This window comes from Bufo bufo, chromosome 2, assembly GCF_905171765.1.
Source record: "Bufo bufo chromosome 2, aBufBuf1.1, whole genome shotgun sequence".
In the NCBI taxonomy this organism is placed as follows: domain Eukaryota; kingdom Metazoa; phylum Chordata; class Amphibia; order Anura; family Bufonidae; genus Bufo; species Bufo bufo.
In genome coordinates, this window is record NC_053390.1 from 555,665,563 (window position 1) to 555,690,815 (window position 25,253).

The following is a 25,253-nucleotide window of genomic DNA, read 5'->3' on the forward strand; positions in this document are numbered from 1 at the left end:
AGAAGCAGTGCTAGTACAAGTGCTGCTTTCTCTTTAAACAACTGATCGGTGGGAGTGACAGGAGTCAGTCCTCCGCCGATATAATATTAATGACCTATGCTGAGGATAGGTCATCAATATATATTTTTTTAAATCGGACAACCCCTTTAAGTACATTTACATTTGGACATGTTGAACTGCAGTTTCCATTCTTTGTATCAGTTAACCAGAGAAGCTTCCATGTTACTAATCCCTCTAGGAATATCAACCCTGTTACACACTTTTAAATTATCGGCAAACAGGCAAACCTTGCGTACCAAATCTTCTCCTATGTCACCTACAAAAATATTAAAGAATAGGATCCATGACAGACTCTAGAGATACACCACTTGTGACCATTAACAACAACAATCTGGTATCTATTCATCAGCCAACTGTGTATCCACTGAACTGTACAGGGATTAAGTCCAATCTTCAATAATTTATCTATCAGTTATTTATGTGGCACTGTATCAAATGCTTTGCTGAAGTTCAGGTAGGCAATGTCTACGGCTACACCTTAATCCAACACTTTTGTGAAACCGTCAAAAGGAATCAATAAGATTAGTTTGATCTGCTCTTAGTGAAGCCATGCTGTTTTAGATCCAACAAGTTGCCGGTTTTAAGGGGGTCAACTAACTTTTTTTTCAGGAGGGTTTCCATTATTTTTACTATTACTGAGGTCAAGCTAACTGGTCTATAGGTTCCGGCTTCTTCTCTGCTACCCTTCTTGTGGATAGGTAAAACGTCGGCCATTCTGCAATCTTTAGGAGCATCCCCTGTCAAGAGGGACTGGTTAAACAAGTCAGTAAGAGAAGCAACAACCACAGGCCAGAGTTCTGTAAGGACTCTTGGGTGGATGCCTTGTTTTGACTTTAAATGTGCCAAGTCATTAATAAAATCGCCCTCCCAAAACACTGGGCTGAGTTTTTACGACTAGCAGTAATGTCAAGACCAAACGAGTTACAATTGTAAAAGCCGTCTTCTAAAAATACTGAACAAAAGCAACTATTCAAATGGTCAGTGATCAAAATAGTGACTTTGGCTATTTCTAATTTTTGTAATCCCACAACTTTTTTTCTTCCTATCTATATTGTACTTGAAGAATGTTTTATCCCCCTTCTTAATAGAATTGGCGCTTTGGCAGGATTAATAATAAGTCTGGCCTCTTTCTGTTTAGTTTTATACAGTTCTCTATCAGCTACACTTCTGGTTTCTTTATACTGCTTAAAAGCAGCCTTCTTTTCTTTTGCTATATTACCATTGTGGTTTCTTTCTCCTTTTACGCTTTATAATCTGCCTACAATATACAGTAGTTTAGTTGCCTTTTATGTGGCCATTTTTAATAGAGTTCAATGGGTATACATGACTGCTGTTGTTTTCCGCCCTTTTAATTCCCTTTTTAACCCCCCCAATTACCTTAAAATGAGTCCGAGTCCTTCTTAAGTCTAGCACTTTAGAAATCATAAACATACAGTAGGTTGTCACTAGAATATATATGTTTTTCCACCTTAACCTCAGACACCAGATACACATTTGTGAAGACTACATCTAGAATGCTATCTCCTCTGGTTGGTGACATAACTGGCTGTTCCAGTGACACTACTATAAAGGGGTTATCCAATTTCAAGAAACCTTCCAGATGTGTCGGGCCCCTCACCGCTAATATACTTACCCCGCTTCCGGCGCCGCTCCTGGTCCCAGCACCGCCGCTGCTGCTTCTGCTTGCACACGGATGAAAACATCCAGGGTTGGGGGGGGGTAGCAGCCAATGGCAGGCAGGGATAGGGACGAGCCTCCCTAGCATCACAGGTGACGCCAGGGAGACGCTAGGGAGCCATTGGCTGTTCCCCCCCGACACTGGATATTTTCATCCGTATGCAAGTAGAAGCAGCAGCGGTGGTGCAGGGACCGGAAGCAGGGCCAGGAGTGGGGTAAGTATATTACCTGTGAGGGGCCCGACACATGTGGGGGGGGTTTCTTGAAATTGGATAACCCCTTTAAAGCAAATGTGTCACCAAATATTTTATATGCCGACAGTGAAACATATCCCCTTTTCTAATTGCAGTTTTTTTATTCTAATTCCTGAACATGATTATGGTGGCAGCAATCTTGCCTGGGCGGTTCTTAGGAGCATTTAGAAAGTATTAAAAAAAACTTTGTTACAGCAGCCACATGGTCATTAGACACAATGTACTAAAGAGGACATCATTGACTTTTATGGGAGAATTTTCTTGGCATGCTCTGAGACCTGTGCAGAGGTCAAATAAGCTTTGACAACCACCTATTGTGAATGGTGGATCCTGCCTTATCTATACACAGAAGTGATATCATTACAGGCAGGATTAGAATGAAAGATAAGCAGATAACGGCAGTAACGTAATCTTTACAGACCAAGAAGTGGCGTCTAGTATTGGGCTTAGTGGCCAGTATGAAAAATGCTGAATTTTATGTTTTTCTTTAAATATAAATATTGACATGGAAAATTAAAAAGATCAAAAATTCTTTAAAATGTTTAACATAAAACATGATTTAAATAATAGATCAATTGCACAAGAGATATTCCAGTCTACACCAGCCATGTTAAAGTCACTCATAACTACAATACAGTATTTCTCTTTTCTGCAATTTGAGAAATTTCATCAGCCAACTTGCTTTCGTAATTCTCACTTTGCCCTGGAGGCGTAGATAGCCCACTGATTCTAATAACATTTCCCTCTTTGGTTTGGATGCAAATCCAAAGAGTTTTGAGCTCTTTGTGTGTCTTCTGAATTACTGTAGATTTAAGGCTACCCTTGACATAAGTGTCTACTTCTCCACCTCTTCTGTCTATTCTGTCTTTCCTGTACAGTGTGTATCCAGGTATGGCTATTTCCCAGTCGAACAATGTCTCATTTATTGTAACCAGATCCAAATTATCCCCTAGATATAATCGCCATAAGTTTTCAGAGCTTGTTCCCTAAGCTATGAGCGTTAGTACACACTGTATGTAAAACATTACAGTTACACCCTGTATTATTTATTACAATAGAAACATAGAATGTGTCGGCAGATAAGAACCATTTGGCCCATCTAGTCTGCCCAATATACTGAATACTATGAATAGCCCTTGGCCCTATGTTATATGAAGGTTGGCCTTATCCCTATCCCAGCTGCATCTATTGGACAAACAACCACATTTCAATCACTACCGTCACACTGCTTCATCCTAATTAGCCAGGGACTGAGATCATTCTCAAAAGCATTAGCAATTAGCATGTATTATAATATCATAGTTGTAGCTGTATATTGAATTACCAGTCTGGCCTACAGTACATACGTTAAAATGCATTTTTATATTTTTACGTTTTTTCTACTTTTAATGTACGTATTCTCTGTCTGCTCATGTTTGGGATTGAATTCATAAACTATAATGTCATCATGATATCTTCTAAATAGTTCAATCACAGGCCCATTGACATTTCTGTCCGCTAACATATTAATATCTGTAAAGAAAATTCTACTCAGCACTACTCTCTAAAAGTTCTAATCATATCCATTCAGTGTATTTTCCTAAATATTGTGGTATTTTTGTTTTCTGGTTCCAAACTACCATCCACAAAGTAATGTTGTTGACTGTAGGATGCTATATCCATCTAGCTTGCTTTGCGAGTGGTATTTAAATATCTGATCAGCAGCAGTGTCCCTGAAAATGTTACCAGGATCTTGGCAGCTCTTCATTTGTACAGGGTTTTCCAAGGTTAGTTTCCAACCACAATCAAAGTGCACCGCTTTATACAAATATTAAATGTCTTTCTCTGGCAACGGAGGATGTTTGGAGTTGTGCTTTTAAATCCAGAAATAAAATGTTGCATTACGTTCTTTACAGAGGTGAATGCCATTGCTCTAGTTACTAACATTTGGGAGCCTATTTGCTCAGTTGCCTATACTGATGCATTTTCTTCCCTTACGTTGTGACTCTTCATTTGACATTTTTAATAAAGAACCACACACCACAGACTTTTGTTACTTATATGACTATATAAGGGTGGGTTCACAATAGCGTTATGGAGTCCGTTATGGCTTTCCGTTATAACAGGGTTATAACGGAACATAACGGAATCCATAGGATGGAATGCAAAATGGAAGCCTTTAAGAAGCATTCCATTTTGATCCGTCCTAATAGAAGTCTATGGGAAAACATAACAGATCCGTCTGGGTCCCGTTATGCAAGACGGAAAACAAAGTCCTGTCGACAGGACTTTGTTTTCCGTCTTGCGTAACGGGAACAAATCCGGATCCGTTTTGATTCCCATAGACTTCTATTAGGACAGAGAGCAAACGGAATGCCTTTTAAAGGCGTCCGTTTTGCATTACGTCATAATGCAAGTCTATGGCCAGCAAAACGGATCCGTCCTTCCGTCTTTTGGATTCCGTTATGTTCCGTTATAACCCTGTTATAATGGAAAGCCATAATGGACTCCATAACGCTAGTGTGAACCCACCCTAAGGCCTGTTTCACATTTGCGTTGTTAATCCCGGTTTTGAGATCCGGCAGAGGATTTAAAAAACGGAATTAGACGGATCAGTTTTATATTTTGCACATCAGGATGAATCCGTTCTGTTAGGATGCGGATGTGTGAAATTAAAACGGAACAAACTGGATCCATCACTAAATACATTGAAAGTCAATGGGTAACAGATCAATTTTTTTAGGATCCTATAAAAACTGATCTGTCACCATTGACTTACATTGTTTTTAGTGACAGATTTTATTTGTTTCGTTTCCATGGGAAGACACAAAACCGCAGCTTGGAATGGTTTTCTGTCCGGTCACAAAATGGAATGCTAATGGAACGGAAGGCATCCTGAACGGATCTCTTTCCATTCAGAATGCATGAGGACAAAACAGAACAATTTTTTCCGAATCTCAATACTGGAAAACAACAACGCAAGTGTGAAACAGGCCTAAATGCTTAATTATGTTTCATTCAAACTATTTAACAATTTCTTATAGTAATTTAACACATACATTTTTGCAAAAATCTGATTAATATTGCAGTAAGACAATGCAGCCTCAATTCTGCCAAGAGTCTCACTCTTTTCTCCTGCCAGTTTGGCTGTCATTGAATCGGTGCATTCACATTGCGTATGCAGTGATAATTTAATGGATACCTCCATCTAAGCCACTGTATAGGCACACATAGCCCATAAGCTGTCATGCAATGCATTTTTAAAAAAAAAGTCTAATTAATATGGCAGTAAGACAATGTAGTCTTAGTACTACCAAGAGTCTTCCACTCATTTCTCCTCTCAGTTTGGCTATCGTTGAGTAATGCATTCACATTGCATATGTAGTGATTAATTAATGGATACTTCCAACTATGCCACTGTATAGGCATATGGTTGCATACATAACCCAAAAGTTGCCATATAATAAAAATAATTAGCTTTTATTGACAAATGTATGTTTCTCTGCCTACGGGTTTGACAAGTGCATAAGGTGCAATATATTTCAATCCGTTCTGTCCAGCTCAGACAAAAAAGAACTGGTTTACAGAAATAATATTTGCCCATGCATCATAATAGCAGGCAGTTTAAGTATCTCCCATAAACTAGTAGCAGCAGTCGAACCCTGACCAATTAGGCATCTATCAAACACATAGTGCAACAGCACTCTACGAACCAAATAAAGTACAAAGGTATTTATTTTGCAATACTATGCTAATAACTTAGAGATGCTTAGCAAATACTTTTGTACAAAATTATCTGAGCCCGTCTGCTGCACGCCAAGGCGATCTCTATAAGATGGGTCCTAACACTAAAGCTCACCTGTTGGGTGTCACAACAGTGACCATGAAACTCAGGAAGTGTAGGTCCCACATGCATGCTGGGCCCCTTTTGGTTTATTATGGTGCCAAAATGGCCTCCATTAAAACCAGGGACTATAAGTACCAGCATGCATGCTGAGCAAACTAAGTACTCATGCTAATTAAAATCAGCCCATGACGCAACACAGGCTACAGGACCCTGACCAATTAGGCATCTATGGCATATCCTATGGAAATGGGAGAACCAGTTAACTATTACTATATTTCTGTCTACTACTTAGGAATATTCAATGGTGAAATTCACATTGCCACAAAAATACATTGCAGCAATTATTCTTTGTGCAGTTCATTAGCAAGATCAATATACTGTAAGCCTCTTCAATAAAAGCACACAAGTTAGGGAAACACACAACCCCAGAGTCTTTCCAAGGTCTACAAATCATTAATTTATTACATGGTATAAACATTAAATATCGTCATACTTTACTGTTAATAAGTTAAAGTATTGGAATACTCCCAAAATGAATAATCAGCTAGACTGGGCAATGCAAAAGGTTAAAGTCCTGTGCTATTTTATTTTCTACAGTTAAATCAGTGACGCCCTGTTTCTACTCAGTATCAATGTCATCAAGTAATTGTTGTATCAGAAGGTACAGTATATGCAAGATAGGTAGATAGATAATAGATCACTATTTGAGGTGGCTTTAGCGCTAGTGCGAGAGTTGCGTTCTCTTAAATACTTACCTGCACACTGGCTCAGTCGTAGTGGTGGTGCAGAGCAATTACAGATTCCTCTCCCATTCACTTGAATGGGACAAACAGCTGTAATTACACTGTACCTCCACTACTATGTAGATGGCATGCAACTAAACATTGAAGAGAATGTAGCTCTCATACGAGCACTGCAGACCCTTGAAACAGCTGATCTGTGTGGGTCCTGAGAGTCAGAACTTCACCAATCTGTAATAGATGAGGACAGGTCATCAATTTCATGAAAGCGGAATAGCCTGTTAAAACCACCTGCCTGCCTAGGCTCCTCTTGCGTTGCCAAAAATTATCTGACACCAAGATGTTAACAGCAGTGTGCATTGAAAGATTGAGATCTAGGGAGTTTGGAGGCAAAGTCAACTTTGAACTTTCTTTCATGTTCCTCAAACCATCCTTCAACAATTTTTGCAGCATGACAACTGTCGTGCTAAAAATGGGCCACTGCAATTAGGAAATATTGTTGTCTCGAAGGGTTGTAATTGGTAGATGAGGTACCGAGGTACCAGTCAGTTACAAAGCCAACTTTGGATTCCTATTTTAAAATGTTTTTAAATATGCAGATAAGAATACCATTCACCGAAGTCTTGCGCAAATTTGTCCGAGACAAAGTTTTGGTACACGGAGCCCATACATTTTAATGCTGTATGGAAACAGCACTACAAACAAAGTTTTCTACCGAATTGACTTCAGATTTATGATCCAAAGCTCGATTCACTGAAGCTTAATAGCCGGCATTACTGTTTTTGGAAATTTGTGCTACAATAGCTCATCTCAGTGTCATGACCGGCGTACGCAAAGGGAGGGAAATGGGAAGGCCCTGTCCAAGGGAGAGGGAAAGGTGGTGACCCCTGACTCACCTTGAGGCTGGCACCTGACTGCCCTGACGTCCCTAGACGGGTTCCTCACCCGTACGCCGATCACGTGCCTAAACCCTGGCTTTCCCTAAGATGAGCCCTACGTAGTGAACGGGGCGGTGGGAACACTAGTCCGCACCACTGACACTAAAAGGAAAACACCAAGGAGAGGACAGACAACACAGACAAAACATAAAATCCCAGGTGGACGACCACAGCAGACAACAAAAGTCCAACAGGGATCCGGAGGGTAACGTTCTGGAACAACAACCAGGGAACACAGCTACACAGCTCCAGTGGGTCAGTATAGAAGTCCAGGCAGGAAGCTCTATATCTGGCAACCAGAGAAGTGGGAGAGGGGAATATAAGGAGGTTGGGATTGCTGGACAAGAAACAGCTGAGGAGATTGAGCTACAGATCCCTGAGTGAGCCAAAAAGGGTTGCAAGGCAAACCCAGAAAGCTACCATTAAGAATCAGCCCTATCTTTATACATAGCGCGCGCAGCCACCCGCTGCGACTTCCTGACCCCGGGTATAACGGAGTCAGGCGTGGCTCTTGACACCCTCGTGACACTCAATTACCCCTTGGTCCTTTTTAGTAGGTACTAATCACTGCATACCACCTCACTACCTTACCAATAACCGCATACAACAAAACCCCACTAGGCCAGCCATTCTGGGGAAACTCTGATCCAGTAGTCAAGCCAGCAAAATCTGACCCTTGTCAAAATGGCTGAGATCCGTATGCTTACTTATTTTCCCTGCTTCCAACACATCAACTTAAAGGACTCACTGTTCTTCACTTGCTACTTAAATGGGTTATACCATCTCACCCCTGGGACCCGCACCTATACTTAGAATGGAGCCGGAAAAGTCCAAGAGGGCACACAGCACATGTGTGGCCACCTTCCATTCATTCCAATGGGAGCACCGAAAATAGCCAAGCAGCACACTTGGCTATTTTCAGAAGTCCCAGTGAAATCCACGCTCGTGCAAGTGCGGCCACCACTCCATTCACTTCTATCGGTCTGATGGAAATAGCCGAGCCAGCACTTGGCTATTTTCGGTGGTCCTGTACGGATGAATGGAGGGCAGCTGCCCTCCGGAACTTTGTTGGCTCTGTTCTAAGTATAGGTGTGGGTCCCAGAGGTGGGATCCCAACCTATCAGACATTTGGGTCATATTCTAGCGATATGCCCCCAATGTCTGAGATGGTACAACCCCTTTAATATATCCCCCCCCCCCCCTTAACAGGTGCTATTGTCACAAGAAAACCAATGTTATTCATGAGATTTTAATGATTTGGCTGATTGGTATAGAAAAGTAAATTATGCAGTAAACAATTTAAAATATTCTGACTTTACAGACCTGAACAGTGATGCTGTATGTTAAATAATAATACTTACAGTCAGGATGCTCATATGGCAGCCAATGGTGCTTTGCATGATGAAATTCAAACTGGGAATTCTTCTGCTGACATTGCTGGGCTCTGAAGTCCTCAAAGTGCTTAGGACACTCTTCAGTGTTGCACAATTGATATTCATAATTTAAGCCAGAACAGTCTTGGCCACCATTCACTGGCCTAAAAATAAACCGCTGATGTAAAATTTTCTGACATTACATGAAAACCATGCATCATGAACATGAACTCAACAAACAATAGCAGCACCAAACCACAGAACACCCAGGACTGGTCCACCAAATCAGTGGACAATATGGTCTGACTCCAAGACACCAAACAACTAGACATCAGGAACTGATGAACTGAACACAGGACCATAGACAGGAGTTTTGTTGCTATACTGTTGCCATATAAAATGGGCGGTCAAAAAGGAGTTGGTTATATGTATAAAAGTTTGTATGCAATAAATATACTCTACTTACATTGGGTTATTGCACTGACGGGTTCTGAAACGCACACCGATGCCACACGTTCTTGAACAAGATCCAAACTTTGTCCATGCTCCCCAGTTGCCATCTTGTTTAACTTGGTTAGTGGTCCTCCACATACAATGACCCTTGTAGCACCACTAGAAAGAAAAGAAGCAATGTATAACTATCGCTGTATTGGCTACAAAATCATTAATAAAATTAGAGTAAGAAATCAAAACCTTAATTACACTGCAAACACTTTAGATGTTGAGGAACAACTCCTCCAAAATATGATTTATGGAATCCAAATTAGGACAGATATAGATATTTACTTCTGTCACTGTACAAGGTAAGTTACTCTGTGTGCCTAGAAGCAAGGTTAGGAAGTTTAGGAACACTGTAAAAGGCGCTTCCATGGGGAGCACTGTGATGATACCTGTGCGAGGGAACACTGTAGTTAGCACTGTGGCTGGCACTTGTACAGAAAGAACACTGTGACTTGCACTTGTACAGGGAGATCACATTGGCTGGCTCTTGTACAGAGAGAACACTGTGGCTAACACTTGTACATGGAGAACACTGTGGCTGACCCTTGTACAGGAAGATCACATTGGCTGGCTCTTGAAACACTATGGCTGACACTTGTACAGGGAGAACACTGTGGCTGACACTTGTACAGGGAGAACACTGTGGCTGACACTTGTACAGGGAGAACACTGTAGCTGACACTTGTACAGGGAGAACACTGTGGTTGACACTTGTACAGGGAGAACACTGTGGCTGACACTTGTACAAGGAGAACACTGTGGCTGACACTTGTACAGGGAAAACACTGTCATTGTGGCTGACACTTGTACAGGGAGAACACTGTGCCTGACACTTGTACAGAGAGAACACTGTGGCTGACACTTGTACAGGGAGATCACTGTCATTGTGGCTGAAACCTGTACAGGGAGAACACTGTGGCTGACACTTGTACAGAGAGAACACTGTGCCTGACACTTGTACAGGGAGAACACTGTGGCTGACACTTGTACAGGGAGAACACTGTCACTGTGGCTGACACTTGTACAGAGAGAACACTGTGGCTGACACTTGTACAGGGAGAACACTGTCACTGTGGCTGACACTTGTACAGGGAGAACACTGTGGCTGACACTTGTACAGGGAGAACACTGTGGCTGACACTTGTACAGGGAGAACACTGTCACTGTGGTTGACACTTGTACAGAGAGAACACTGTGCCTGACACTTGTACAGGGAGAACACTGTCACTGTGGCTGACACTTGTACAGGGAGAACACTGTGGCTGACACTTGTACAGGGAGATCACTGTGCCTGAGACTTGTACAGAGAGAACACTGTCACTGTGGCTGACACTTGTACAGAGAGAACACTGTGGCTGACACTTGTACAGGGAGATCACTGTCACTGTGGCTGACACTTGTACAGAGAGAACACTGTGGCTGACACTTGTACAGGGAGAACACTGTGGCTGACACTTGTACAGGGAGATCACTGTGCCTGACACTTGTACAGAGAGAACACTGTGGCTTACACTTGTACAGGGAGAACACTGTCACTGTGGCTGACACTTGTACAGAGAGAACACTGTGGCTTACACTTGTACAGGGAGAACACTGTCACTGTGGCTGACACTTGTACAGAGAGAACACTGTGGCTTACACTTGTACAGGGAGAACACTGTCACTGTGGCTGACACTTGTACAGAGAGAACACTGTGACTCACACTTGTACAGGGAGAACACTGCATCTGGCACTTAGGGAAATAGTGTGGCTGGCACTTGTGGAGACTGGCTGGTAAGGTTAGGGTTAAGCTTTGCCTGTCTGTTTATTTATTAATGTTATTTAAGTATATTTATTAGTCAAAAAATGCAAAATGCAAGCTATTCAGGGTTTAATAGATTATAGCATACAACAGTTTAAAAAAGATTAAAAAAATGTTTTGTGTCTGTCCCTTTAGTACGTGTGGTCTCCTGGTCAGACTCACTGTTTTACTAGGTAGCAGTATACCACTGTCAGTAATTTACAGTGCCAGAAATCATACTGTAGCACTGTGAATGTCACCAGGTGCATGTAACTATTACAAGGCATGGATCTACTGTACAATACAAATGTGAATTGCAAAAGCTGAAAAATCTGCAAAAATAATAATCCAAACAGTTCCCAGCTTCCTTTTAGCCAATACGGGAATCCATGTAAAAAAAAGTCATAAACTTGTAAGATGTCATATAATTAATCCTTGTAAAAATATGAATACCCATATAATTAATACCAATAAAAATACCATCCTCTATTGGCAGGCAGAAGTCCCAATAAAGCAGCAGGAGGCTGCATTTGGCAGGTACGATATGCTACTGATGCCACCAGCATTATGTCATCTAAGTTAAAAGTTTGTTATTTTAGGATGATGTCCGCAAAGTGATTGCTTATGTGGAATGACACGGCCAATAACTCAGCCAAATGTTAATACATTTAGAGATTCTTATTGGAATGCAAAAAGCACCATGTTTAAAGTGGTCAGTTACATTATAATAAAAGTATGATTAAAAAAACTAATACATTTTATACATATATATATATATATATATAAAACAAATATAAAGTGTTTCTATGGATAAGCGGCATTATTTTTTAAAACACTTCAAGAAACAAGATTTCATTTCTCTACTGTCATGTAGCCTTTAAAGGGGGTTTCCAGGAGTACAATGTTGATGACTGATCGTCCAACAGTTGTAGCAAATACACCATGAAACATCTGCAATTTGTCATTCCAACCTCATTTACATTTTAAATTTAGACATTTATATTACATTATCACACAATAATGGCACCAATGGATATAAAGCGGTTCAAGTCAGCATTGGAAGCTCTGTTCGGACCCTCCATCACAAGTTCTGTCATATGTGCCTGAAAAAATAGTGCCGCATGCAGCGATACACTTTCCGATAAAATAATGTACGCTATGAGGGAAACCCTACTGGATCCCATTTCCAACACAGCTTGAATTCTGTGAACTCAGCCTTGTAGTAACAAGATTTTTTCAATTAATCATAAATATCATAAACCATATGACGAACGTATACAGCCAAATAACTTACTTTTCCTGGAGCACATTCTGTGCCATCAAGAGGAGGACCTTTCTTAGTCTTGCAAAAATACGGGTTATCAGGATGACTGCACCATAACTGTTTGCAAGGGTCAAATGTCCGAAACTGCAAAAAGCAATGCAAGTGACTTTCTAGCTCTAATATCAAAGAGATACACAGGTAATTATATATTACAAATACAGAGATTACAACGTATAATTAACATAAAATGTGACAGACAACGTACAGCTGTGCACATTTTGTAGCCCACACCAAAATCGAACCGACACTGTTCATCCATTGAATAGTTAATTCCGGGGAGGTCTGGAAGTTTAGGCCAATCGTGTTCAAACGGGTCATCCAGAAGACAATCATATAAACTGTAAAATAGAGTAAACATAAGATTTATAATAATGATAATGGCTCTCTTTTTAAAACATAGACATGAGATCTTAAAGGGGTTGTCCCACGAAAAATATTCTACAGTTTTCAAACCAGCACCTGGATCTGAAAATGTTTGTAATTGCATAAAATTAAAAATGTAGTATAGTCACTGAGTTATTCAATAAAATATATCTGTATAGCGCCACCTGCTGTTTGTTTTTCTTTCTTATGTCTTTGTCGGTCTCACTAAGAAGGCCGCACATGCTCAGTTTAATTCTTCAACTGTCTCCTGAGCTGTGATAGGGAGAGCTGAGACACGCCCCCTTAGCTGCAGCAGAAAAGACACTCCCCTTGAGCTGTCAGCTTGATATAAATCTAGCAGAGCAATGAATGGGGAGATCTCTGGATCCATATGAGGTACAGGGCTGGTTCTAGCTTTGTTAGAAAGCTAAGAAAAAGATTGTCATGTACTATATGATGTCTGATTTTCATTTTTTACATTAGTCATGGGATAACTCCTTTAAAGGGAACCTGTAATGTTAAACATAGTGTCCAATCTGCAGGCAGCATGTTATAGAGCAGAAAGAGCTGAGCAGATCTTTTTGGAAAAAGATTCAGTATAACTTAGTTTATTCAAAATTCCTGCTCTTTCTATGGTTAGGAGTTCAGAGGGTGGTCCTACTCAATGACCGACAGCCTTTCTTGAAAATTTTTACAGCGTTAGATGTCAGTTATTGAGTAGGACATCCCACTGGACAACTAAGTACAGAAAGAGTTTTACCCACTATTTTTACATAAAACTACATATATGAATCTGCACAGCTCCTCCTGCTCTATAACATGATGCCTGCAGATTACACTGCATTCTCTTTAATGATATAACTTTTATTTATACAACTATTGGTAGATAAAGATATTGATGTATCATATTTTATCAATAAACACATTAACCCTTTCACTACCGGAGTTTTATATTTTATTTTATTTTCATTTTTGCAGTTTAATTTTTCTTCCCTATCTTCCTTGAGGCATAACCTTTTTATATTTCCATTCACATAGCTGTATAAGGGCTCTTTTTTTTTTCCGGGACAAGTTGTACTTTCTAATGCCACCATTAATTATGGCATACAATGTAGTAGGAAGTGGTAAAAAAAAAAATCCAAATGGGGTGGAATTGGAAAAAAACGCAATTCCTCCACCGTTTTACGGGTTTTGTTCCCATGACGTTTTGTTTGCGTAAAAACTGACCCATGCCCTTCATTCTCTGGGTCAGTACAATTACAATGATACCCCATATGTATAGGTTTTGTATGTCTAAATAGTGTAAAAATAAATGTAAACTTTAAAAAAAAAAACTTTTTTTTTATATCACCATATTCTGACAACCATAACTGTATTATAATTATGTCTACTGAGCTGCATAGGGGCTCATTTTTTGCGAGACAATCTGTAATTTATATTGATACCATTTGATCACATTTTATTACATTTTGTTGGGTAAGAGAAGCAATGAAAAAATTGCAAATCTGTCATTTTGCCCCTTTTTTCGTTTCGCCATATTGGAATTTTCTTTAATATTTTAATAGTATGGGCGTTTTCGGTCGCGGTGATACCCATGATATTTATATTTATTGTTATTTAGCTGGGGGGGGTTTATACAGAAAGGGGGGGTGATTTAAACTTTTATATATTTTTTTTATTTTTTTGTAATGATTTTGAAGAGCCTATTCTGTTTTTTTAATTTTGTACAATCATGGATTTTTAAAACGAGCTTAAATTACTAATTTGTTATGTTGGCCTGCCATCTGGTGGCCAAAATAAGAATTGCAGCATGAATACTAAAAGCCTCTTTAGCGAAACTTATAGTATTCAGAGCAACTACCGATAGCCCCATTGGCCGCAGGTTTTTGCGCGTTTAGATGCCGTGATCTCACTTGATCATGGCATTTAAAGCCTTTATTTACCGCTAGGGATGAGAGAATTTCATTTATGAAATTCGCTTGCGCTTCGTTTGGTGGTAAAAGCAGAATTGCGTTATGGATTCCGTTACCACGGACCATAAATCAATTCTATGACAGAATGCATAACGGAATGCCTTTAGAGGCATTCCGTTATTCATTCCGTCATAATAGAATTCTATGGCCAGCATAACGGATCTGCCCCGTTTCCGTTATGCAGGAGAGGACTCCACTGCATAACGGAAACGGGACGGATCCGTTATGAAAGCCATAGACTTCTATTTTGACGGAATGAATAACAGAATACCTCTAAAGGCATTCCGTCATAGAATTGCGTTATGGTCCGTGGTAACGGCATCCATAACGCAATTATGCTTTTACCACCAAATGAAGAGCAAACGAATGTCAAAATATGAAATTCGCTCATCTATAATTACTGCGATCGGCATTATTGCCGGTCACGGTAATTAGCTGCAGGTCTACGCTGTTTGAAACAGCAGAGACCTGCTGGCCATGACGCCCGTGCGCCATGTTTACACATCGTTCCAGCGGCATACGACGCTGGTAGCAAAAAGGTTAAAGGGGTTATCTGGGAAATGATAATGATGACCTATCCTCATCATTATCATATCAGCGGGGGTCCGAGTCCCAACACTCCCTCCGATTAGCTGTTTGAAGGAGCGCGGACACTCACTGGAGCTCTGGTGAGCGCCGCAGCCTTTTGGCAGCTTACCAAGTATGCCACCATACATTGTATAGAGGCAGTGCTTGGTATTGCAGCTCAGCCCCACTGACTTGAATTGGGCTGGGCTACAATTAGACCATGTGACCGATGTTCGGTGACATCACTGGGCTAGGAAGAGGCTAAGGAGCTCACTGAGTGCCCGGCCTCTTATAACAGCTGATTGGTGGGAGTCCCGGGAGTCTGACCCCCGCCGATATGATATTAATGACCTATCCTGAGGATAGGTCATCAATAAGTTTTCCCGGATAACCACTTTAACTGCTAAAGAGTTGATTAAAAAATACAAAATACAGTCATACTAATGAAACCGATGGGGATTGCCTGTAGCAACCAAAAAGACTAAAGCTATTACTTTTCATGGGTAGGTAAAAAAATGGAAACAGGGTCCTGATTGGATGCTATGAACAACTCCTTTTAACAACAGAAATATGCCTATATTAGGCATATTTCTGGCGCTGACATCTGCGACTTTTTCCCGCTCATGCCTGGTCTAAAAAAGTGGGCAGGGAAGGGGATTGGCTGGCAGGCCCACCTCATTTATCATTTTCTACGCCTGTTTTAGGCATAGAGAATGGTCTAAATGTCAGCCAGCTAGGAGGCTGGCTTAAATTTAGACTGGCACTGTATGGGCCGAAGTAATGTAGATGCCTGCACCTCTTTATAACTTCGACGGATACACTGCCAGATATAGGGGCTATTAAGTCCCCCAAATTGCTTCTAGAATAACAGACAAATACTATGATATAAGCACGATGATACAGGTTCTTACTGTATGTGTCTCTTCAGCTCTTGACCACTGCACCGAGACCAATGGTAACGATGAAAGGCTGCTTGCACCAAGGGGGCCATAACACTGCCCATGCTTGTTTCATCTCCACACCTGTTTCCTTGGCCATCATGTTCCATTCCTAGTCTGAATGAATTAATAGATGTGGTTACAGTATATACAAACAGAAGGTGGTACAAGGAATAACATACAAGAAAGTTATGAATACACACCCCTCCCATGCTGCATATTCTCATTGAAAAAACAGCACATGTTGGTCTGTGGGCATTGAACACTTTTCATGAACTTTTGGATGATTTGTGTATACAGGGAGTGCAGAATTATTAGGCAAGTTGTATTTTTGAGGATTAATTTTATTATTGAACAACAACCATGTTCTCAATGAACCCAAAAAACTCATTAATATCAAAGCTGAATATTTTTGGAAGTAGTTTTTAGTTTGTTTTTAGTTTTAGCTATTTTAGGGGGATATCTGTGTGTGCAGGTGACTATTACTGTGCATAATTATTAGGCAACTTAACAAAAAACAAATATATACCCATTTCAATTATTTATTTTTACCAGTGAAACCAATATAACATCTCAACATTCACAAATATGCATTTCTGACATTCAAAAACAAAACAAAACAAATCAGTGACCAATATAGCCACCTTTCTTTGCAAGGACACTCAAAAGCCTGCCATCCATGGATTCTGTCAGTGTTTTGATCTGTTCACCATCAACATTGCGTGCAGCAGCAACCACAGCCTCCCAGACACTGTTCAGAGAGGTGTACTGTTTTCCCTCCTTGTAAATCTCACATTTGATGATGGACCACAGGTTCTCAATGGGGTTCAGATCAGGTGAACAAGGAGGCCATGTCATTAGATTTTCTTCTTTTATACCCTTTCTTACCATCCACGCTGTGGAGTACTTGGACGCGTGTGATGGAGCATTGTCCTGCATGAAAATCATGTTTTTCTTGAAGGATGCAGACTTCTTCCTGTACCACTGCTTGAAGAAGGTGTCTTCCAGAAACTGGCAGTAGGACTGGGAGTTGAGCTTGACTCCATCCTCAACCCGAAAAGGCCCCACAAGCTCATCTTTGATGATACCAGCCCAAACCAGTACTCCACCTCCACCTTGCTGGCGTCTGAGTCGGACTGGAGCTCTCTGCCCTTTACCAATCCAGCCACGGGCCCATCCATCTGGCCCATCAAGACTCACTCTCATTTCATCAGTCCATAAAACCTTAGAAAAATCAGTCTTGAGATATTTCTTGGCCCAGTCTTGACGTTTCAGCTTGTGTGTCTTGTTCAGTGGTGGTCGTCTTTCAGCCTTTCTTACCTTGGCCATGTCTCTGAGTATTGCACACCTTGTGCTTTTGGGCACTCCAGTGATGTTGCAGCTCTGAAATATGGCCAAACTGGTGGCAAGTGGCATCTTGGCAGCTGCACGCTTGACTTTTCTCAGTTCATGGGCAGTTATTTTGCGCCTTGGTTTTTCCACACGCTTCTTGCGACCCTGTTGACTATTTTGAATGAAACGCTTGATTGTTCGATAATCACGCTTCAGAAGCTTTGCAATTTTAAGAGTGCTGCATCCCTCTGCAAGATATCTCACTATTTTTGACTTTTCTGAGCCTGTCAAGTCCTTCTTTTGACCCATTTTGCCAAAGGAAAGGAAGTTGCCTAATAATTATGCACACCTAATATAGGGTGTTGATGTCATTAGACCACACCCCTTCTCATTACAGAGATGCACATCACCTAATATGCTTAATTGGTAGTAGGCTTTCGAGCCTATACAGCTTGGAGTAAGACAACATGCATAAAGAGGATGATGTGGTCAAAATACTAATTTGCCTAATAATTCTGCACTCCCTGTACTTTATGTATATAAAGTTTATGATCAACATATTTGTAAACTACCTTGAGCAAGGCCACAGTCATTTAGAAGACCGTCTTTCAAAAATATGTTGACATGCAAATAAAAATGGCAATTGAGTACTATGTTGGGTACATATTGTATGAGGCCTGTTCGTGTTGCCTTTTTGTGTATTTTATCCCATGTACCACACTAAACTAGTCAAATTATTACCCAATACAAGGAGAATTTTAACTTACACATGGCCAGTTTCATGTGCAACCACAAATGCTGATGAAAATCCATCCTCGTGGTTCAGTGTGCAGCTTCTTACAGGATGACACATACCAGTGACTGGAGCATATCCTATTTCCCAAACAGAATGATTTGCAAATTATCATGATATCACAAACCTAATAAACCACAAACATAAATTCTTAGCTCTTGCATAAAAGATGATAACACACATTCTGGATTGCTTCAACAATGTTCTGCTGTATTGAAACGGTGCTAGCCTCATCATTTTTGTTTCTTGTTGCCGTTGAATACTATAAATGTGGTTTTCCTCCAAACTCTCCTGCTTTTTCCTAATCGTGACACTTAGGGTCCATTCACACGTCCGTTGTTTCTTTCCTGATCTGTTCCGTTTTTTGCGGAACAGATCTGGACCAGATCTGGACCCATTCATTTTCAATGGGTCCTGAAAAAAAATCAGACATTGAGCTGTCCGATATTTTTCAGGACCCATTGAAAATGAATGGGTCCAGATCTGGTCCAGATCTGTTCCGCAAAAAACGGAACAGATCAGGAAAGAAACAACGGACGTGTGAATAAACCCTTACACTGACTAGTTATTTATGATCTTTCTAGACAGAATAAACAATCCCTGCGCTGCATCAAAAATAAGTAGTAGAAGAAGCATTTATTTACTACAGTATATATAGAGGTCTTGGTCACCAAGATACAACCTTTTGCAGATATCTGTAGTGTCATGTTTAGATGGAAGATAGGTTCAAGATCTTAGGCTATCGCCATATTGCGGAACTCCAGCAAGTGAGGTTTAGTGGAGCTGTTTTAATTCAGCTCAAATTTACCAACAATTTTATTCTGTTTCTCAGCTGACCCATGGCAACAAACCAATTTAACTCCAAGGTTGAAGTAGAAAGTAGAAATAAAATTTTTTACTTTTCATTAAACTTTCATTAAACCTTTCATTAAACTCACACTCAAGACATATTTTGTTTTAGGTGTTTTAAGATTATCTCCCCAAGAAGCACTTCTAATCTGTCTCAAATGTTGACAGTGTAAGGCAGTCAATAGATGCACCATCTTTTATACAATGGCCTTTCCATTTATTCCATTGATATTTACATCAGTGGCCCCATTGTGGAGAAATTAGGCTTTTTATTTTATGCTAACTAGCCCCTGGGTGCCGTTGCACCTGGCTACACTTGAGGTTAAACATCTTTTCCTTCCCGGCTGCGCCCCCAACACTTACAGGGCCAGACAGTTAAGATGTACTCACGCCTGCCCCTGAAGTCTCCTAAAGTCTCACGAATGGTCGTTTGCTTCACTGTTTGGCACAGGCACAGTGCAGTACTGAAACTCGCAGGCTAATTCTGTACTGTGCCGACTTCAGGAAACTTCAGGGGCAGACGCAAGTATGTTTTCACTGCCAGACCCTGTCAGTCATAGTGGTGGGGGGTCCTATTTAATTACAGTTGCAAGAAAAAGTATGTAAACCCTTTGGAATGATATGGATTTCTGCACAAATTGGTCATAAAATGTGATCTGATCTTCATCTAAGTCACAACAATAGACAATCACAGTCTGCTTAAACTAATAACACACAAAGAATTAAATGTTACCATGTTTTTTATTGAACACACCATGTAAACATTCACAGTGCAGGTGGAAAAAGTATGTGAACCCCTAGACTAATGACATCTCCAAGAGCTAATTGGAGTGAGGTGTCAGCCAACTGGAGACCAATCAATAAGATGAGATTGGAGGTGTTGGTTACAGCTGCCCTGCCCTATGAAAAACACACACCAGTTCTGGGTTTGCTTTTCACAAGAAGCATTGCCTGATGTGAATGATGCCTCGCACAAAAGAGCTCTCAGAAGACCTACGATTAAGAATTGTTGACTTGCATAAAGCTGGAAAGGATTATAAAAGTATCTCCAAAAGCCTTGCTGTTCATCAGTCGATGGTAAGACAAATACTCTATAAATGGAGAAAGTTCAGCACTGCTGCTACTCTCCCTAGGAGTGGCCGTCCTGTAAAGATGACTGCAAGAGCACAGCGCAGACTGCTCAATGAGGTGAACAAGAATCCTAGAGTGTCAGCTAAAGACTTACAAAAGTCTCTGGCATATGCTAACATCCCTGTTAGCGAATCTACGATACGTAAAACACAAGAATGGACTTCATGGGAGGATACCACAGAGGAAGCCACTGCTGTCCAAAAAAAATATTGCTGCACGTTTACAGTTTGCACAAGAGCACCTGGATGTTCCACGGCAGTACTAGCAAAATATTCTGTGGACAGATGAAACCAAAGTTGAGTTGTTTGGAAGAAACACACAACACTATGTGTGGAGAAAAAGAGGCACAGCACACCAACATCAAAACCTCATCCCAACTGTGAAGTATGGATGTGGGGGCATCATGGTTTGCAGCTGCTTTGCTGCATCAGGGCCTGGACGGATTGCTATCATCGAAGGAAAAATGAATTCCCAAGTTTATCAAGACATTTTGCAGGAGAACTTAAGGCCATCTGTCCACCAGCTGAAGCTCAAAAGAAGATGGGTGTTGCAACAGGACAACGACCCAAAGCATAGAAGTAAAATCAACAACAGAAGAAAATACACCTTCTGGAGTGGCCCAGTCAGAGTCCTGACCTCAACCCGATTGAGATGCTGTGGCATGACCTCAAGAAAGCGATTCACACCAGACATCCCAAGAATATTGCTGAACTGAAACAGTTCTGTAAAGAGGAATGGTCAAGAATTACTCCTCACCGTTGTGCATGTCAGATCTGCAACTACAGGAAATGTTTGGTTGAAGTTATTGCTGCCAAAGGAGGTTCAACCAGTTATTAAATCCAAGGGTTCACATACTTTTTCCACCTGCACTGTGAATGTTTACATGGTGTGTTCAATAAAAACATGGTAACATTAAATTCTTTGTGTGTTATTAGTTTAAGCAGACTGTGATTGTCTAATGTTGTGACTTAGATATAAATCAGATCACATTTTATGATCAATTTGTGCAGAAATCCATATCATTCCATGGGGTTCACATACTTTTTCTTGCTACTGTATATATGAAAATTGATTAACTTATTGGTAATTACTGTGGAATAAATCTAGTAAAGTCACAATCAAGAAGTGATGTTGATATCAAATTTTCGGATTTGTCTGGAGTTTTATCAGGTTTTGTGAGAATTAAAAAACTTAGTGTTTCTAGGTCATCCTCTTTTAATGATAGAAGAGATAGGTTTTCAAGAAATGCATCAATTCTGATTTGTGATAGTTGGCTGATATCTTAGTTATTTTTAAGGTCGTAAAGGTTCTTACAGTAATCTGCCAATGAAGCAGCAATTTCTTGGGGTTGAGTATTTTTTCATCTCTTTTCTTAAGAATGTAGAGGATTTTTGCCTTAGAAATGTAGTTTCTATGTTTATTGGCAAGCATCTTACGTGCTTTATTACCTTGCTAATAGTAAAGCATTTTATTGTTTTTAAGCATATAATTACAGTTGTATGGCAGGTGGAACTACTGTATAGTTTTCCAATCATGGTAAGGCTTTGTTCACACTGAGTTTATGGCCTCTGTTTAACGTATTCACTAGGACTTCTAGTAAAACAGATTCATATGCCATACAGTGGCATCCATCACCCATGGTTCCCAATGTTTATGTCAAACAATACAATTGTTACGACATGCCATAGTAAGATATATAGTGCCATAGTATGATATATAGTGCCATAGTATGATATATTTGTTTATTATACCATCCCATCCTCTTTTTTTTAGCTATACTGGCCAGTATGGCTTTGGCCTCCATGTGACTAATGGACCCCTATGGACAAGTTCAGCATGTACACTGAGAGCTAAACATTTGGTAAAAATACTATGTGAATGCGGCCAATAAAGGATTTATTATGGGTGGACAACATTGGTTAATTTCTATGCTTGTTTCTTATATAGCAGATTTGCTTTATGTATATGTTTACCTTGCATTCCGGCAGGGCCAAAATCTTGTCTGGTCAGAAATATGGCATGATCGTGGTGTTCAGAGTGGCTGGGGTCAGATTTCTGTTGCTGGTATGCCCAGCGACACACATTGTCAAGGCTTCTAGATGGATTACCTCTTTCAATCAAACTGATGGACTGTCAGAAAAACATGAAAGATAATAAGATTTTCTTACATATGATTCAGTGCATGTAGGTTCTGTACCCCATTTTAATTCCTTAAAATGTAGGAATGCTACTAATTTATACCTCTAAAAACTCATTTCCAGGCAGGTATGAAAAGCCAGAGTAGTAAATACATTCAATTAAACACATTAATACTTGTATTAGCTTAAACATTGTGTATACCGTATAAGCAAAAGATGTAGACAGCACACCTGTGTGCTGTCCACATCCGTAAGTCGGTTCCGTGGCCCCACAAAAAATTGAACATTAAAAAAACAGTCCTATTCTTGGCACTTAGTTGGGAACCGTGTTTAGCGGATCGCAGTTTCTAGACTGCAAAAACAGATGCAGTCGTGTGCAGAAGGCCTTATTCTGGGCCATAAAAAACATTTCTCCAACTGGTCTTTCCTAAAACTTTTCAAGCATTTGTCCTCTGTAGCCTGCATATTTTTGCAGACCTTGCTGGAAACAGTCTAACATTTTGGCATTGATTTATCAAGAGCAGTGTGTGCCATGCTGGTCTCAATATCCCCTGTGCCGCTGGAGGATGCACTTAATTTATGACAAGGTGCCTGACTGAAGTCTCTGCCAGCTTGTAGCTGGCATAGATTTCAATCTTCATGTGAGCCAGAAAATGATGATAAATGTGCTGGAGCCGATTGCTCCATCCACGTCCCACCTTTTTGTAAACTTGAAACTTGCAACTAAATTTAGTCACAATGGTGTTTAATCCCTTCCTGACATGTGCTCTACTGTACATGTACAGCGCAAGTTGGATCTTTAAAGATGGCAGCTAGGGATGATAGAAGCGAGCTTCGGATCCTAGATCCGAAGTCGCTTTGCTCAAAACTTAATTTTAATACTGTAAGGAGATCCGTCTCCGTACAGCATTAAAATATATGGGCTCCGGCAAGGCGAAAGCAGTTATCCTCGAAGTCTCGCGATACTTCGGAAAATAACTTCGGCATTTGACTATTAAACTTTAAAACCATTTTAAAACTGATATCCGAAGTTGACTTCGATATCAACTGGTACCTCGGTACTGAAGCCGACTACGGAACCAAGTGTTAAAATGGTTTTCAAGTTGAAAAATCAAATCCCTAAGTTATTCACCAAAGTTCCGTGAGACTTCGGTGATAATAAATTTGTCTAGCCGGAACCCATACATTTTAATGCTGTATGGAGACGGATTTCTGTCCAGCATTAAAACAAAGTTTTGACCGAATCGACTTCGGATCTACGATCCAAAGCTCAACACTAATGGCAGCTGCTCAGAAGCTGACCAAACGCCATAGACCCTGATTGTCATCTATTTTACACAGCAAACCTCCTAGGTAAAGTCTGTGATCAGCGATAACGCCGATCACAGACTTTTAGACGCTCAGATGTCATGGTCAATTGCGACCACGGCATCTGAGAGGTCTTTCCCTGGAAGCACTGTGGCTATGTGGACGAAAAAATAAAAAAGTTTTGGCAGGGAGTGAAAAGTGAAAATTCAGAAATGGAAAACTATCCAGTCAGGAATGGGGTTGAAAGTTTACAAATCCAGGGTTTGCGGCTATTGTACGCCAAAAAAACGGGAGTAGAGAGAATGATAAATCTCCACCTTTATGTTTACAGCTCCTATGCAGACCTAAGTGTTATTCTGCTCCTTTTTTTTTATGATCTAACATTAGGTTATGCTTATATGAACTGTGGCTGGAGTTTTGCTAAAGACGTTGTCCTGCCATATACAGGGTGGGCCAATTATATGGATACACCTTAATAAAATGGGAATGGTTGGTGATATTAACTTCCTGTTTGTGGCACATTAGTATATGTGAGGGGGGAAACTTTTCAAGATGGGTGGTGACCATGGCGGCCATTTTGAAGTCGGCCATTTTGAATCCAACTTTTGTTTTTTTCAATAGGAAGAGGGTCATGTGACACATCAAGCTTATTGGGAATTCCACAAGAAAAACAATGGTGTGATTGGTAACCTTATTCTTTCATGAGTTATTTACAAGTTTCTGACCACTTATAAAATGTGTTCAATGTGCTGCCCATTGTGTTGGATTGTCAATGCAACCCTCTTTTCCCACTCTTCACACACTGATAGCAACACCGCAGGAGAAATGCTAGCACAGGCTTCCAGTATCCGTAGTTTCAGGTGCTGCACATCTCGTATCTTCACAGCATAGACAATTGCCTTCAGATGACCCCAAAGATAAAAGTCTAAGGGGGTCAGATCGGGAGACCTTGGGGGCGATTCAACTGTCCCACGACGACCAATCCACTTTCCAGGAAACTGTTCATCTAGGAATGCTCGGACCTGACACCCATAATGTGGTGGTGCACCATCTTGCTGGAAAAACTCAGGGAACGTGCCAGCTTCAGTGCATAAAGAGGGAAACACATCATCATGTAGCAATTTCGCATATCCAGTGGCCTTGAGGTTTCCATTGATGAAGAATGGCCCCACTATCTTTGTACCCCATATACCACACCATACCATCAATTTTTTTGTTCCAACAGTCTTGGAGGGATCTATCCAATGTGGGTTAGTGTCAGACCAATAGCGATGGTTTTGTTTGTTAACTTCACCATTCACATAAAAGTTTGCCTCATCACTGAACAAAATCTTCTGCGTAAACTGAGGGTCCTGTTCCAATTTTTGTTTGGCCCATTCTGCAAATT

General features: G+C 40.5%; 1 protein-coding gene across 1 annotated transcript in view; it reads right to left on the reverse strand.

The window, feature by feature from the left end:
- Nucleotides 1-25,253, reverse strand: part of ADAMTS3 (ADAM metallopeptidase with thrombospondin type 1 motif 3) — a 214,911-nt gene that overhangs the window by 57,402 nt on the left and 132,256 nt on the right. Inside the window, exons 7-13 of the mRNA XM_040418128.1 lie at nucleotides 22,394-22,550; nucleotides 18,415-18,520; nucleotides 16,289-16,432; nucleotides 12,680-12,812; nucleotides 12,445-12,558; nucleotides 9,335-9,480; nucleotides 8,857-9,032 (exon numbers count right to left, since the gene is read on the reverse strand). Coding sequence (XP_040274062.1) covers nucleotides 8,857-9,032; nucleotides 9,335-9,480; nucleotides 12,445-12,558; nucleotides 12,680-12,812; nucleotides 16,289-16,432; nucleotides 18,415-18,520; nucleotides 22,394-22,550 — 976 coding nt within the window. The remainder of the gene's footprint in view (nucleotides 1-8,856; nucleotides 9,033-9,334; nucleotides 9,481-12,444; nucleotides 12,559-12,679; nucleotides 12,813-16,288; nucleotides 16,433-18,414; nucleotides 18,521-22,393; nucleotides 22,551-25,253) is intronic.